The sequence below is a fragment of the Urocitellus parryii genome, chromosome 4, assembly GCF_045843805.1.
Source record: "Urocitellus parryii isolate mUroPar1 chromosome 4, mUroPar1.hap1, whole genome shotgun sequence".
Lineage (NCBI taxonomy): Eukaryota > Metazoa > Chordata > Mammalia > Rodentia > Sciuridae > Urocitellus > Urocitellus parryii.
Genome location: NC_135534.1, coordinates 197828735 through 197846589, shown reverse-complemented (window position 1 = coordinate 197846589; position 17855 = coordinate 197828735). Strand labels below are relative to the sequence as shown.

The window sequence follows — 17855 nt, the reverse complement described above, 5'->3', positions numbered from 1 at the left end:
GGGGTCAACTAACATCATCAAGGTGCTATTTGAACAGTAAAATACTGTAGCACATTTATTTTTGAGATACCCACCCATCCACCCATCCACCCATCCAACCATCCACCCATCCACCCATCTACCCATCCACCCATCCAACCATCCACCCATCCACCCATCCACCCATCCAACCATCCACCCATCTACCCATCTCCCCATCCATCCACATTCATTCAACAACCGTCCACTGAGCACCTGATACATACCAGGGCCTATATGGGCATGGTAGGACAGAAGAGCCGAGAAGAATGGACCCCAGATAGTATCCCTGACACAAAGAAGCTCATACACTGGTAGAGAAGGGAGGGTACAAATGCTAGCCTAAGCACTAGCGACTCTAATCAAGATATCTGTGGGTATGTTCACTAATGTACTTCATATGAGTCAGGAGATATTTATTAAGTACTAGGTGGCAGGGACCCAGCCATGAACACAAGCCAAGTGGCCACTGCAGCCTCAGAGCTCAGGACCCAGCAGAGAAGTCAGACATCAGATAAGTCTGTGGCACCTACTAAGAAAAGGAAAAAATAGTCAGGCATGGTGGCACACACCTGTAGTCCCTGTGACTCAAGAGGCCAAGAGAGGAGGATCCCAAGTTCAAGGGCAGCCTGGGCAACTTGGCGAGAGCCTGTCTCAAAATAGACAACAAAAAGGGCTGGAGGAGGACCTCAGTGGTACAGCACCCCTGGGTTCAATCCCCAGGACAAAAAAAAAAAAAAAAGGAAGAAAAGAAGGGAGGTAGAGAGGGAGGGAGGGGAAGAGAAAAGGGAAAAATAGTTTCATCGAAAGCAGGGACTCTAACCTAGATGGGAGGAATTGGAAAACAACGGTTGACCAAGCTCCTGGGAGAAATAGGAGGGACACAGAAGGAGCATTCCAAGTAGAGCCACAGCAGGCCTGATGTTTTTCATCAGTATTGATAAATTTCTTTTTTTATCTATATCTATATATATATATAAAGCAGATTATACAAGTATTCTTTTTGTGGTAAAAACATTTAAAATCTAGTCTCTTAGCAATTTTCAAATGACATACCACATTGTTATTAACTATAGTCTGTTATACCATCAATCTTCTATGTCTTTATTCTTCTTAGTGAAATTTTGTATCTTTTGCCAATCTCTCCCTAGTCCAGCCCTAGTCCTAGCCTTGATTACTGCTTCTATGAGTTCAGCTTTATTATACTCCAAATATAAGCAGTATTTGTCTTTCAATGACTGGCTGATTTCACTTAGCATAATGTCCTCCAAGTTCATCCATGTTGTCACAAGTGACAGGATCTCCTTCTTTTTAAAGGCTGAATAATATTCCACTGTGTGTATATATACACTATATTTTATGTATCCATGGATGGACACTGAAGTTGATTCCATATCTTGGCTTTTATAAATAATGATGGAGGGAAAATATATCTTAGAGATCTTGATTTCCTCTCTTTTGGACATATACCCAGTGGTGGTACTGGTAGATACTAATTCTGTATTTTAATTTTCTGAGAAACCTCATTCTGTTTTCCGTAGTAGCTGTCCTACGTTACATTCCCACCAACAGTGTTCAGAGGTCCCTTTTCTCCATGTCCTCTCCAACACTTTTTGCTAGTTGTCTTGCTCATAGCATCCTAGCAGGTGTCAGGTAATACCATCACACTGTGGTGTCAGTTTGCAATTCCCCGATGGTTAGTGACATTGAGGATTTTTTGTATACCTGTTATGCCTGGCATTTTGAATTGCAGAAAGAAAGAATGGGGAGGTGGTTCATTTAAAGAACCGGGACCTTGAGAGCTAGGTGGTGAGGGGCAGGAAATAAAATTATGGGGTTGAATCTATTTCACTGAAGGTCTTATCAGCATAGCATTGCATTGGATTTTCACTACCCTTGGGGGAAAAAAATACAGGTGAACGGAGACCAGGGCTTTGTAGAAGAGCTGGGATTTTCACGGGATCTTGAAGGAGGGGGAGAATTTGAGGATGGGAGGTGAAGACGTATCAGATGGGACTAGGAGGTGGGGCAGGGGAGACGGGCAACAGAAGGCCCTGGACTAGGAAGACCTGAGCTCATGGAGAAACGTGGAGTGCGTGAAGGGAGGGCAGGACGTGGGCCTCAAAGAAGAGATTAGAACCAGATCATTTTGCTTTTTAAGAACATTGTGTGTTTTTAGGGTACCTTGCCCGTGGAGGCTGGACAGAACACCTTGTATCTCACAGCCTTTGTTGTCATTGGGATTAGAAAGGCTTTTGACATTTGCTCCCTGCTGGTAAGTAAGAGTCTGCTTTCCTTCCTTCCATTTCCTGCAGTGTGGGGAAGCCACCAATCAGAGGGCACTTAGAGAAAATTTTCTTTTCCTCCTTTTGCACATTACTTGAAAATAACTTGAACTCTGGAATCAAAGGCTTTCAAAACTATAATAGCTATTAGAGACCACATCCTCTCAACTACTTGAGACTTCAGAAGACGGATGCCTGTTAAATAAGGGGAACGTAATCATCCAGTGGCACACAGTACAAAATTGTAGAATTGGGACAATAATGGGGACTGTGAAGGACTGACCCCGTGTCTCCAGCTCCCCTCTCTTACTGTACATATTGCTGTATGCTTGTCGCCATTAAACTCAGTAACTGAAGCTCTTTGTCACATGCAAGTACTTGGGGCCACACAAGCACAGGTCTGCTCCTTTGGGCTGTTCTGTTTTGCTTGCTTAGAAGCTGAGGGGAATAAAGAGGATCCTCCTACTTGAACCAACATAGATGCTTCCAGAGGCTCATGGAGATGCTCTCTTGGTGTGGGAAGGGCTAGATCCCAGAGCTAAGGTTAAATACTCCTATCTGCACAGCAGAATTCAATGAGACATGTCCTTCAATCTAGGAGACGGAACCGAGATGGAAAAAAACAAGGGTATTTGCAGAACCTGAACCTGAACAAAAACAGTTTTAGTTTGTTTAATAAACATTTGCATTTACACTTACACCAGATAACCAGGTGCCTAAAGGACCAGGTGGCACCCGCAGCCATGAGTGGGAGAAGCATGCGTGGAGGGGGGAGGATGAGCCACGGGGGATGCCAGCCACGTACTCCAGGCTCTCGTTCATAGTCACTCTTCAGTGGTGTCAGCCCAAAGTGATAGAAGTCTTTTCCCAGGAATTCATAGGACCAGAAAGTACTTTGGCAACTGGGCTCTCTTTTCTGCTGTTTATAGTTTTTACTTATTTTTTAGCATGATTTCTTTTGAACACAGGCACCTGTCTCCACTCTGCTGAAAGGGAAGGGGACAGTTGTGTCTGTGCTTGGTGCTTCTTTCCAGAGGTCAGGCCTGACGTTGAAGTCAGAAACTTAAGGGACAAAATCTCTAAAAGGAAAGTGGGAATTCAGAGGTGAAAAGCCTGACCTGATTTGGACAACCATGTTTCTTCCAAGTTAGGCTCTTCCCCTTCTCTCAGAAGGGCCTGCTTTGCTGAGACACTGTCCATTTCCACTCAGTGGTGTCCTCCCACCCCTCGCCTCCCCTGCCCCGGATGGTGCTCCCCGAGAGCTGTGCTCATCAGTTGACAGGATGGTGCTTGACAGAGCAAACTTGAGTTTCTTCTGCTCTTGTTTCCAGAAAATCAACACAGCCCTAGAAAAAGCGGACTCCTTCCTGCTTGAAAATGCCCTCCCACCCCAGAACACCTTTACCCTGGCCATTGTGGCCTATGCTCTTTCCCTGGGAGATAAAACACACCCAAGGTTTCGTTTAATTACTTCAGCCTTAAAGAGAGAAGCTGTGGTTAAAGGTGAGACTAATCCTGCACAGTTATTCAGCAAATGTTTACTAAGCACATAGAGTCTGCAAACTTGGGGAAGTGGGTGGCTACAAGATTGAGCAAGACACAGTCCCTGCTCTCAAGGAACAGTCGTTATGCTGCAATGCACCAAGTGTTGATATTCGTTTATTTATTCATTCACTCAGTAAGTATGTATTCATTCTTTCATTCAAATAATGTGTCTTGAGCGGGGCTGAGGTTGTGGCTCAGTGGTAGAGCGCTTGCCTAGTATATGTGAGGCTCTGGGTTCAATTCTCAGCACCACATTTAAATAAATAAAACAAAGGTCCATTGACAACTAAAAAATATTTTTTTAAAATGTGTGTTGAGTGTCTTAGGGGCACTTTCTATGTGCCAGGCATTGTCCTAGGCTCTAGAAATAAAGAAAAACAGACCCCAAAGAAAAAAATCTAGCCCTTATGAAATGCACATTCCACTTGGGGAGAGACAAACATACAAAAATAAAACTGTGAACAGGTTGGTAATAACTGATATGAAGAAAAATAAGGCAGGGAAAGAAGTTATAACAAGGGTAAAGGTTGGGATTTAAGGTAAGATGTTTCAGCTTAATCCTCACAGAGCAGATGGTGCAGCTGTGTGTCACTTAACAGTGGGGTGCGTATTAGTTTCACCATTGTGTGAACAATAGAGTATATTTACACGATCATAGATGGCATAGCCTGGTACACACTCAGGTCATATGGTACATGCTGTTGTATAAGCAGCCCATGATTAACTGAAACATATCATACAGCACGTGACCGTATGTGAGTAAAGACCTGAAAGCCCTGTGGCTGCTAGAAGGATGTTTCTGGTGAACAGAGAGCAAGCACAAATGCCCCAAGGCATGAGCCTGCCTGGTGCCCCAAGAGCAACAGGAGGCCAGTGTGACCATGGGAAAGTTGAGATGAGGAGCAGGAAGTGAGGTCAGGGAAGGAAAGGAAGAGGAAGTGAGAGAAGGTAGTGTAACACATTGGAGGCCATTACAGGGACTTTTCAGGATTCTGTGTACAATGATTAGGACACTTGCCTTAGTCCAGTTTCTGTTGTTAGAATGCGAGAGACCAGTTAATTTATAGAGGAGAAAAGTTTATTTGGGCTGACAGTTCTGAAGTCCAAGAGCATGGTGCCAGCACTTGCTCAGCTTCTGATGAAACCCTCTGGTGGAAAGCAGATGGGCAAGTGGGCACATGTGGAAAGAGAAAAGGGGACTGAACTCCTGGGATAACTCATCCATTCCCCTGAGAAAAAGCATTAACCCATTCATGAAGACTCCACCCCCATGACCCAAACACTCCCCATTAGGCTCCACCTCCAATCCCTGCTGCATGGGGGACCAAGCCCCACCATGAGCTTTGGGGATGACAAGCCAGATTTAAAGTGTACAGCACCCAAGCAGGCTGGTGAATTGAAGATGAAATCCAGCCTGTGCTCTGCTCCTCGAGGTATGCACCGTGGTTTTGACAGCAACCTCCATCCACAGCAAGGGGTGTCTGTGTCTCATTCATGTCAAAGTGCTATAGGGCCAGAGGGCACCCCAGAACTTTAACTTCCACTTAGAGTAAGAAGGGAAGCCACTGGAGGATTTTGAGCAAAGAAGTGGTTGATCTACTTATATTCTACCAGGTAGCAAAAGTCATCAGCTTGGTTAGACACTTTTTTAAAAAGTATTTTTATTAGTTGTTGATGAATTTTTTTATTTTATTTACTTGTTTGTATGTGGTGCTGAGAATCAAACCCACTGCCTCACACATGCTAGGCAAGCACTGTATCCCTGAGCCACAACCCCAGCCCTTTGGTTGGACACTTTTGAGCCCTCTCCTGGATAGAGTTTTATGAAAATTTTATTTTTAAATGAGGTCTATGGCCTTCTACAAAGCTTCACTCTGTCATCACTGAAAAGTGACTGTATTTTATCACATACCTCCAAACCTCTTGTAAACTACTTCAAAAATCACACAAAAGAAACATCTTCCATATTATGATATGGATCAGAAAATCATAGAATTTAAGAGCTAGAAAAGAACTTTATAATTAAAATAACATTCAAGCTGGAAGTTTCTTTCAGAACCTAAACTAAATCTTTCATTTCAAATGTAGCAAATGTGAGTCTCTGAAAGGGATTGGAAAGTATCTTGTTCAAGGTCATGAAAATAATGTAATTAATGAGTTGTAAACAGACACATGAAACTTTTTACTAACCGTCAAAAATGATTTCAAGGTTTTTAAAAAATGTAATAATAATTTGTTCCAAAAAGGATTCAAGGTGACTGGTTTACTTGACTAAAGCAATTATATATATATATATATATATATATATATATATATATATCGTATTACATAATACATTTATATATTATATAATATATTTTATATACTATATATATACATATATATGTATACATATTATATAATATGGATGTATATTATATATAATTTAGAATCTATGTTATGAAAAGTGCTGCATATATGAAATTCCCTTTGGTACTTTAAATTGGAAGAAGATAATTAAAGATCTAATAAGGATGTGGGTAGAATCTAATAATTCCCAATATGTGGATTTTTTTCCTTCAGGGAGAAAGGTTCTCCAATTTACTCTGTAGTGTCAATAATAGTAGTGACCTTTTCTGTGTGCATGGTGCTTTCTGGTTTACAGATATTTTTTGCATTTAGAATCTCATTTAAGTTTCACTGCATGGAAGAAAGTATTATCTCCCTGAAGTACTAGGAGATTGACCAAGGGAACTTGCCCAGGTTGACAGAGGTGTTAGTCCTAGAGGAGAGACTGGCACCTGGGTCTGTTAATCTCCAGCTTATTGCATTTTCCACTCCACTGAACCACCTCGCCCTGGTCCATGTGGCCTTTCCACATTGACCTTTACAAATAAAGACAAGTAACACTTGTCGTAAGTGATCTCATTTTGTATCAGCCCCTTGAGGAATTTCTTCATATAAAGAAAATCAGAGGGTCTGGAATTGTGGCTTAGCGGTAGAGCGCTCCCCTAGCACGGGCGGGACCCGGGTTCAATCCTCAGCACCACATAAAAATAAAGGCATTGTGTTGTGTCCATCTACACCTAAGAAAATAAATATTAAAAAAAGAAAGAAAGAAAATCAGAAACTTCTAGGAATGAGAAGGCGATAATATACTCACTACTAAAGTGGTGTCATATTCACATTTTTAATCCTCTGTGATGTGTTGATATCAGGTAATCCACCCATTTACCGCTTTTGGAAAGACAATCTCCAGCGTAGAGACAGCTCCACACCTAACACGGGCACCGCAGGTATGGTGGAAACCACCGCCTACGCCTTGCTCACCAGCCTCAGCCTGAAAGACATGAATTATGTCAAACCCATCATCAAATGGCTAGCGGAGGAGCAGAGGTACGGAGGCGGCTTCTACTCCACCCAGGTAGTACTTTTGTGGCTTCTTTTATCCTCCTGTAGACATTTTTATTGTTGCTCACACCACACATTCCACACTTATTCTGGCCTCCATGCTTTGCCCACCAAATGAGCACACTCTAGATAAAAGTAAATGTTTAGAAGTGAAGGCCCCCTAGAGCCATCTGCATTGATATCCTTACTATGTGGAGAGGGAAGTGAGCCCAGGGAGTTCCCTCAGGGCATTAGTGGCAGACCCTAACTCAGGACTTCCATCTCCCAACTAAGCCCAGGGATTCCTTCCTAATTCTTAGAGGCCATGAAAGCCTTGTAAGTTCTTTTAAAAAAATAATAATTTGTTCCAAAAGGATTCAAGGTGACTGGTTTACTTGACTAAAGCAATAATGTGTGTGTATAATTACATATATACTATATATGTATATATACATATTATATATATATGTATACATAATTATATCACATCCTATGTAACATAGTCTTTACCATGTAGTCAAAGGTACCCTTACCCTTCCCTGCAAAAAAACAACTAAAAAGTAAGAGAAACACTGATTGTTATATTTACCTACCTATCAATTATTTGAGTATGTATATTTTATATTCTATTATGTAGTTGTATAAAATATAGTCATGTGCCACAAAATATCATTTCAGTCAATGAGAGACCACATATACAACAGTGGTTCCAGGGAGCCCTGAAAAATTCCTGTTCCCTAGTGATGATGTGCTTATCATAATGTCATAGTGTAACATGTTATTCACATGCCTGTGGTAACGCAGGTAAAAACAAACCTATTGCACTACCGCTCATATAAAAGCATAGCACATACAATTACGCACTTAATACTTGATAATAAATGAGTATGTTACTGGTTTTGTCTATTTATATACTATACTTTTATTTTGGGTGCTGGGATTATTAAATCTTGCACCTTGAGCTTGCTAAGCACAAACTGTACACTGACCTACACCCCCACCCCTATAGTACACTTCTTATTACTTAAAAGCATACTCACTCTACTTACAAAAACCTCACACACATCTTGTGTTTACCGCATCTCTTCATTGTATAAAGAGGCCATGTTGAGTGATTGTCCTATACCTAGGTTTGTGTGAGTATACTCTGTGATGTTTGTACAATGATGGAATTGCCTATATTCTATATTCAAAATTAAGCTGAAATATTGAGATCTTTTCTGCCCCCTGAATGTTTAGATAATGATGACATGTGTATATCTACATATATTTATAGATATATGTAAATATACAGTTCAGGGATCCTGAAGGATTAATCTAGTAATCATCTAATGGATTTGTCTTGAGGACAACTGTAGGCTTAGGAGAGGGAAAAAATGCCCTACTGATTAGCACTGGCTTCCATGGGCATGCACAAAGAGAGTAGCTGTGTATGTAACATCTCTGATCTAGCCACATTTCTTCATTTTATAGGTAAGGAAGATGAAACCCAAAATGATAAATTTACTCATTTATTCTTCAACAAATATTTCTTGAGTAGCTATCATATGTACCTACTAAATGCAATAGATATTGTATCCATCAGTTTTTTGCTGCTAGAACCAGATACCACAGAGTAGGCGGTTTATACTGAACAGAAATGGATTAGCTCATGGTTTGGGAGGCTGGGAAGTAGAAGATTAAAGTGCCATCATCTGGCAACTGGCAAGGGCCTTCCTGCAGCATCATCCCATGGAGGAAGGCAAAGAGGTCAAGAGAAGGAAAGAAAGAGAACAATCACACACAAAAGAGGGTCAAATTCATACTTATAAGGACAAAAATGGCATTAATCCATTAGTGAGGGTGGTTCTCCCATAGACCTAGATATTTCTCATTAGAATCCATCTCCAGCATTGCCACACTGGGGATTAGGTTTCCAATCTGAACCTGGGGACTCAATCAAACCATCGCAGATACCAAGATACAGTACTCACTCACTCCATGACTCATATGACAGAGAGGGAGGTCACTAACTATAAAGAAAAGTATTTTAACTAACTACAAATAAAAGTATAACAAATGGAGATGGGTGCTAAAAATGGAAGAAAGGAAACACTAAAACAGGGAATATTGGGAAGGGAAAATAGAGTTGGGGGCATTCAGCAGAGTGACTTGCCGGAGGTTAGCTGAACAGAATATGTAGAGAACCCAGGTCTGAGACCACACTTACTTCCTGTTCCTACAAACAGCAGCATCCTTGTTGAGAGGAAAGGAGACGCTCTTCCACCTCCACCATGGTTGCACTTGGGCACTGGAGTTTTGCCTCCAACAACGATGCTGCACACATTCATAAGAAAGGGCATTTGTCAAACGGGGGGATATAAATAAGCTCAATGTGATTCATGCCTTGCTGATTGTTGATAGGATACAATCAATGCCATCGAGGGTCTGACAGAATATTCACTCCTGGTTAAACAACTCCAATTGAATATGGACATCAATGTCTCCTACAAGCACAAAGGGGACTTCCACCATTACAAGGTGACCGAAAAGAATTTCCTTGGGAGACCAGTAGAGGTAAATAAAGATTTTTTTTCATAATATTTCACCATTGGATAAGACCACCAAAATCATCTGTCCCGCCCTTACTGTACAAATGTATTTATGAACCATTTAAACATATGCTGAGTGCCTGGGGTGCCTTAAGGAAGAGTGCCTGTTATATCGTGAGTGCTGGGGACTCCAAAGTAAAACCCAAAGAACCTGTGTAGAGAGAGTCAGTTAAGCAGACAGAGAAAATGAAGAGCCTCAATAAATCTGTGGAAGTTCCAAGGGGGGGCCTCCTGATCCAGGCTGAAAGATGGGGACATTGTCTTAACATGCCCAAATGTGTGGGTCAGATCTGGAACAATCCAAGTGAGGTAGCCAGGCAAAGAGAAGGGAAGAACATTCCAGATATAGGTATGTCACACACAAAGGTTCAGTTGCAGAGTGGGAGAGCAGACATGGAAGACTCCTGGTGGTTCTTTTGGCCTCAGTCCTATATGCAGACTGTAACCAAGTAGGAATTGGCCTTTAGGTCCCCAAACTCCTTGCTTCATGTCCTTTGCTCCTAATGGATTTTTAAAAGTGAAAACTTTAATGACTTATGAAAATTTCCCAAAGACAAGGACACACTGGGGGAAAGTGGGTTCTGTATTACTATTAGCAGTCAGTATGCAGATGCTAACATTTACTTTTCTAATTATTATGTTTGTATTATTAAGCATATTTAACGATTCAGATAATTGGGATAGTCCTCACTGTCTACATCCTCCACAGTTCTATGCTTGTGAAAAATATTAAATAGGCATGAAAAATAAAAATAAAATTAATGCAAAAATTGCAAACCAGTGGCCCATAATTTTAAAAAGATACAGACCTGAATACAGGTCTATGTCAACATTTAAAGATCCAGAGATTTCAAATACAAATATGATTATCAGCTTCCCTTAAAAAAAAATCAAAAGATCAGGGCTGGGGTTGTGGCTCAGTGGCAGAGCGCTCGCCTCCCACATGCGAGACCCTGGGTTCGATCCTCAGCACCACATAAAAATAAATATGTGAAATAAAATATTTTTAAAAAGAAAATCAAAAGATCAGTGATAGGGCTCTAGGCATTGATTGGCATGTCATTTTTAATTTGCTAATTTTCACTAGTCACATGAAATATGCATTTATGTCCTCCCTAGCTTCACTCAGCCTCTGTAGTCATTTGCTCTTATGGTCCTTAGTTTATGAATGTGTCTCCTGTCCTTGAGACACATTCATTTAATTATTGGTTTTTGTTTGGTTTTGTTTGCTGTTTTGTTTCTGTGGTGCTGGGTCCTCACTCTTACCAGACAAGCATTCTACCACTGAGCCATCCCCATCCTACCCCTGAGCATTTAAAACTCACCAGATTCACATTCTGAGTCCAAGTTCTAATGAGAAGCTATCAGCCTAAGGATCCTGGTGGGCTTGTTTGACGTAGCTGGAAGTACTTTTCTCCATAGGGGTAATTTTGTAAGAGTCTCTTGTCATCTTAAAATACCTTGAACCTCAGCCCAGAATGCTGCTTCCATGTGAAATCTGGGCTGTTATTATCTAGTTTGGAATTCTGTACACACGCTCTTCTTTAAACATGTTACATGAAATGAAAGGTCATTGAATAAGTGCGGAAACTTTCGTTTAAATTAAGTGAAACGAGGGCTCGGGCTGGGGCTCAGAGGGAGAATGCTCGCCTGGGATGTGTGAGGCACTGGGTTTGATCCTCAACACCACATAAAGTAAAATAAAGACATTGTGTCCACCTATAACTAAAAAAAATAAATATTCTTTTAAAAAATTAAAAATAAAATGAAATAAAATAAAATAAATCAAGTGAAACGAGTTCTTTAGTATAAGATTCTCCTATTCTTTAATGTGACTCAGGAGCGAGGTGGGCCCATTGCCCAGCATTTCCCAAGTATTGGTGTCCATAGAGACCTTTTTTTCTAGCTTTCCAGTTAATGTGGCAAGATTCTGTCAGGTAGAATAGGAAAGCTGGCCAATTTTCTTAAATCTCCTAACATTTGAGAGAAGGATGACAAACCTGAATGCACCCTGGATCCTTTTTGCACTTGTGTGCTAAGCATGGGTCAGGGGAGGCTACAGACAGACACTTCGGCCCTTGCTCAGCATGACCTCTCCCAGGCTTTCCACGAATTGGGAATTTAAAGGATAGAAATTCTCTCGAGAGGAGAATTACTTAACTGAGTTCTTGTCTTCATTTCCTCCTAGTAGGTTGGGAAGAAAAGCAACAGCAGCAATGGGTTTAGAAGGCTTGAGTGGGGTGCCAGGAGTTTGGACAAACAAGGCCAGAGACAAGTGGGAGGAAATAAGCCATCAAGAGGTGGAAGAGGGCCACCATGCTAATGAAAGCATCCTCCATTGGCACATAGGATGCCCTTTCCTGAGCTAGAAACTTAGCTGACTGGCAAAAGGAAATGAAGACCCAGGTTTACTATGATCATCGGTAACAGTAATGCAACCAAAAAGGACCTCTGACATGAGTGAGCTGTCATTCTAGAGAGCTCAGGCATCTTGCTTACATATGGAAGGCAAGGGGTGAGCTCCAGCAGCTTTTAGTGCCAACTATGGGCATATGTCTTATCATTGACTCTCACCAGGGCTCTGAGAGGAGACTGGCAGGTGTCAGTCAATTCTTTTATTTGCTCCATCCTCTCTCCCTATTGAATAATAAAAAAGCCTGATTTCTTTCCAGGTGCCTCTCAATGATGACCTTGTCATCAGTACAGGATTTAGCAATGGCCTGGCTACAGTACATGTAAGTATTTAACTGGAAGTCAGTAGGGAGCTGTGTCTCTGTTTGTACTAGGTAACGTAAAAGTTAAGGACTTTACCACAAAGTCACAGAAATTTGAACTTGTATAACCATGACTAAAATAGGATTCAGAGAATTATCTAATTCTTTCTAGCTATCTTGACAGCTCTTCACACAATTTATTTTTGATAATGACATGTTAATCCTTATATGCATACCTTCTATATATTTGTGGAAATTATATATACCTAATTACACAGTCATGTACCACATAATGACATTGCTGTCAATCCTGGGACCACAAAATGGTCTTATAAGATTATATCACCTAGTGATGTCATAGCTGCCTAGCTTTTGTAAGTAAACCCTATGATATTCACACAACATCAAAACGGCCTAATGACTCCATTCTGAGAACACATCCCCAGGGTTATGTGGTACATGACTATGACTATATAATTTTTTTATATAAGTGCCTCATACATTGTGCATGTATGTATGTTTTCTTTGGTTAGTAACATGTCGCATCTTGTTTATCCAACCTGTTTGAGGATTGAGGTATTATACATCAAGGTTGAAGTTTCCTCTATTTTAGCCATTTTTGTGGTTACAGGTTTTTCTAATTTATTTACATATATCCTTGCAGTCTTAAGCTGTGTGTTCTGAGCTGAATCTAAAATTCTATTGGTGATTTTAATTTTGTTCTTACCTTGGGTCCATTTATTCCTTCAAGGTCTGATTATAGATCACCTGAGGAAGGAGTGGTCCTTTTCTGCCATCCTGGTTGCTCTCACTGTGTCTACTTCTGGCAGTTCCCTCACCCACCCAACACACTTTGCCTTATGGTGTATGGGCTAGTGTAAAACCACACTTCCTAGCCTTGTAGGGTCATGTGTAAAATTAAAGCGCCCAAGCTCCGGGACAAGACCCTTGGGAATTTTCTAAAGTGTAAGGTGCTCAGACCAAGAATGTACCTGGGCAAAGGTCATTTTTTGTTTGTGTGTTTACTTTGGGCTTCCCAGCTATGTTTCAGGTTTGGAGTTTGCTGCAAGTTCAGCTGCTGGGAAATGAGTCGTTAGTGTCCAACATTCATACTGGATTCTGAAAACAAAACTTCAAGCACTCCGTTTACGTCAGCAGGACTGCCATGATACCTTTTTTATTTTGCCATTTTAAATAGAAGCTTCTTGTTTCCATGTCTCCATGTAGGTAAAAACGATAGTCCATAAAACCAGCACCTCTGAGGAAGTTTGCAGCTTTTATTTGAAAATTGATACCCAGGATATTGAAGGTAAAACAAAATGACTTACTTGTAATTTTGGCTAAACATAAAGAATGTCAAAAAAGAGAGCTTTCCTGGTTAGGAAAAATGTACTCACTAAAGAAACAAAATGTCTTAACCCAATTCTTAAGCAGGCTAATATCCATGTAAACATTACTGCAATTATAATAGGCGTAACTCTTTAATAACAGTTGGAAACTAACATTAAATAATCTAACAACTAACCTAAATTCATTCACTATTGTTGAAGTTGTTTTGATCCTGTTACTTTTAAGGATTGTAATTAGTTGTAAAGCTGCAGAAAGGTCTAATTCCTTTTAATCCCCTTTACTTCTGTGCCAGCATTTCATTTAGGACCTTGAATTCTCTTTTAACCCTGTGAATTTTTCCATCCCTAGCTGTTCTGCTGGACTCTAAGGGATCCAGCAAATACACAATCCTCTGCCTCCATCTTTACCTTGTTCTTCTCTCCAGTACTCACAGTCCTCATTGTCTTTTTCTTCCCCCACCCCCTCCTCAATGTCCTCCTCCCTTCTCTGTCTCCTCCTCCAACTCCTCCTCTCCCATCCCCCATCTTCTCTTCCTCCTCCTCCTCCCTCTCTTCTAACTCCTCCTCCTCCTTTTCCTCCCCCTCCTCCTTTTCTTATGTTCCTTTCTTTTTTTCCCCCTTTGAAACCTGTGGCCCTCCCAAGCCTTTTTTAATTGGATCTTACTTCCCTGTCCAAAATCAAGTCCACTTGCAGGCTCCAAACCACCTCCTTTGACCTTTGCCCCAGGGTCAGAGCCTTGCTGCTGCCTCTGCCCTGATGGCTTCCATTCTGGCTCAGTTTCTACCAGCTTTCTTGCAACCACTAGCAAATGCAGCCATTGGCTCTTCCTCCTTCCAAATCTCCCAGACACATTGCCAATATATACTTATCTTAAATGTCGTCTTCCTTAAATTATAAGTTCTTTGAGAGCAAAGAGCTGTTGTAATTATTTAAAGATTTCCTGATGTTGCCCATAGCCATGAATTTCCATTGAAATCACCAAAAGTGCCAACTTTCAAATGTCAAATCATTTTGAAGTATGTTCAGAGACTTGATCGTTAACGATTCTGTTCTGACAGGTTCCAAGACAACTCAAAACACTTTGCTTCACATTTGCTCATTTGTTCCTTTGTTTGTACTAGCATCCAGCTACAGTGGCTTCCGTGACTCAGGATACAAGCGCATCGTAGCCTGTGCCAGGTGAGCCATTTCCACAAGACGAGTGTGGAGTTCAAGGTCTCGATTTTATCATAGTATTACTCCTTTGTATCTTTTTGAATCTTAAGAAGTCTAGAAGATATGAAATTGTTCAATTTTTTTTAAATGGCAAAATTTAACAGGTGTTACTCTATAGCTACTTGTTATAAAGAACAACATGGGTTCTCCTCTATTTTTTGTTTAAACAATATAATAACTTTTTCAGTCTTTCAGAGAGTGGAGATATGATGCATTAAGAAAAGAAGATGCAAAAGAGTCTCCCATTAGCAGTTCCTGCCCTCTTAGAAAAATAATTCACTCAACCGAGTCCCTGGCCACTATCAGCCAGTGGTTCTCAACCCAAGCTGCACAATAAAGTCAGAAGTTTCCGAAATGACCAAAGCTCACACCTCACCCCAGAGGCCATTCTAAATGGAGCCAAAGTTGAGAACCATCTATGTTAAACCATCTGTGACTGGACCCAGGGTCCTAAATTGGCTATTGTCTTAGTTTCCTATAGCTGTTAAGTAATAATTTGCTGCAAACTTTATGACAATTCAAATCTATTCTTCTACATGTCTAGAAATCAAAAGTCCTAAAATCAAGGAGTAGGCAGGGCTGTTTCTCCTGGAGGCTCTAGAAAAGAATCCGTTTCTTTGCCTTTTCCGGATTCTAGGGGCTGCCTGTGTCTCTTGGCTTGTGGCCTCTTCCTCCATCTTCAAGGCCAGCATCTGAGCTTTTCCAGTTGCCCTTCCTCACTCTGATGCCTGCTTTCATCGTCACATCCCTCTCTGACTCTTCTGCTTCTTTCCCTGTAAAAGACCCGCGATTCTATTATGCCCACCCAGATAATCCTCCCTAATCCCCCTACCTCAGATCCTTAATTTAATCATATTTATAAAGTCCCTTTTGCCACATAAGCTTAACATATTCCAGGTTTGGGGGATTAGGACATGGACATGCCCGGGGAGCCATTAGTCTCTTACCAAGCCACCATCCTCAAATGTTTGTGAACATGTGTGCTGATTTTGAAAATATGCGTGTATTTTTGGCTTCACTAAGAGTGCATCAGTTAGTGGTGGAAGCAAGGGCTGGACCTAGGCTCCTTCCCTCTCCTCTCCAGGCCCCTGTCATGTTCTGTCTCCTTAACTCTTGGTACTGTCAAAAACAGTGGTATCTGTGGAAGGTGCTTTGCTGTTTTTACTTGTAGTCACACATGATACCAAAGCCCTCCATATGGACATCTTGGACATTCAGTGGGGCTGGGTAACAGATTAGATTTAAAGAGGACTTTGGGAATACTGTAGAAATAGACTGATTTTAGAAATAGACTAAGACCCAAAGATGTAATGTAAGCTGCCAAGTTCTCACAGTTAGATGCAGAGCCAGGGGCTCATGTCCCTGACCCCTGACACCCAATTCAGTATCTAAACCAATTCTGTCGATCAGTGCAATCTGAGACCATTGATCCCCCAAAACAGCAATTGTTTTCCACTGCCTCCCAGCCAGCTGTTTACATTCTTCTTTTTTTTAAGCATTAAATTAGATGGTATATTTATTTTTTTAATTTTTTTATTTTAATTTGATCATTAACAATTCAAGGAGAATGTATTACAATTCATATTGCGCATATAGAGCATAATTTTTCATATTTCTGGTTGTATACAATGTATATTCACACCATTTGTGTCTTCATACATGTACTTAGGGTAATGATGTCCATCTCATTCCATCTTTTTTACCCCCTTGCCCCCTCCCCTTCTCTTCCTCCCCTTTGCCCTGTCTAGAGTTTGTCTAATCTTCCCATGCTCCCCCTCCCAACCCCACTATGAATCAGCCTCCTTATATTAGAGAAATCATTTGACATTTGGTTTTCTGGAATTGGCTAACTTCATTAAGCATTATCTTCTCCGACTTCATCCATTTACCTGCAAATGCCAATGGTTTTATTCTCTTTTATTGTTGAGCAATGTTCCATTGTGTGCATATACCACATTTTCTTTATCCATTCATCTAACTGAAGGGCATCTAGGTTGGTTCCACAGTTTAGCTATTGTGAATTGGGCTGCTATAAACACTGATGTGGCTGTGTCCCTGTAATATGCTGTTTTTAAGTCCTTTGGGTATAGACTGAGGAGTGAGATAGCTGGGTCAAATGGTGGTTTCATTCCCAGTTTTCCAAGGAATCTCCATACTGCTTTCCAGATTGGCTGCACCATTTTGCAGTCCCACCAGCAATGTATGAGTGTGCCTTTTTCCCCACATCCTCGACAATATTTATTGTTGTTTGTATTCTTAATAGCTGCCATTCTGACTGGAATGAGATGATATCTTAGAGTAGTTTTGATTTGTATTTCTTTAATTGCTAGAGATTAAATATTTTTCATATATTTATTGATTGTATATCACCTTCTGAAAAGTATCTGTTCATGTCCTTGGCCCATTTATTGATTGGATTATTTGTTTTGAATTCTTTATATACCCTAGAGATTAGTGCTCTATCTGATGTGTAAGTGGTAAAAATTTGCTCCCAAGTTGTAGGTGCTCTATTCACCTCACTGTTTCTTTTACTGAAAATAAGCTTTTTAGTTTGAATCCATCTCATTTATTAATTCTTGATTTTAATTCTTGTGCAATAGGAGTCTTATCAAGGAAGTCGGGGCCTAATCTGATATAACAGGAACATATCTCAACATTGTAAAAGCTATCTATGCTAAGTCCCAAGCCAACATAATTTTAAATGGAGAAAAATTGAAAGCATTTCCTCTAAAAACTGGAACAAGACAGGGATGCCCTTTTTCACCACT

At 40.7% G+C, this 17855-nt stretch overlaps 1 protein-coding gene across 1 annotated transcript in view; it reads left to right on the top strand.

The window, feature by feature from the left end:
- The window catches only part of C5 (complement C5), an 84893-nt gene that overhangs the window by 53595 nt on the left and 13443 nt on the right, over positions 1-17855 (top strand). The window contains exons 27-33 of the mRNA XM_026408633.2: positions 2198-2293; positions 3635-3806; positions 7046-7251; positions 9621-9773; positions 12481-12543; positions 13750-13831; positions 14994-15051. Coding sequence (XP_026264418.1) covers positions 2198-2293; positions 3635-3806; positions 7046-7251; positions 9621-9773; positions 12481-12543; positions 13750-13831; positions 14994-15051 — 830 coding nt within the window. The remainder of the gene's footprint in view (positions 1-2197; positions 2294-3634; positions 3807-7045; positions 7252-9620; positions 9774-12480; positions 12544-13749; positions 13832-14993; positions 15052-17855) is intronic.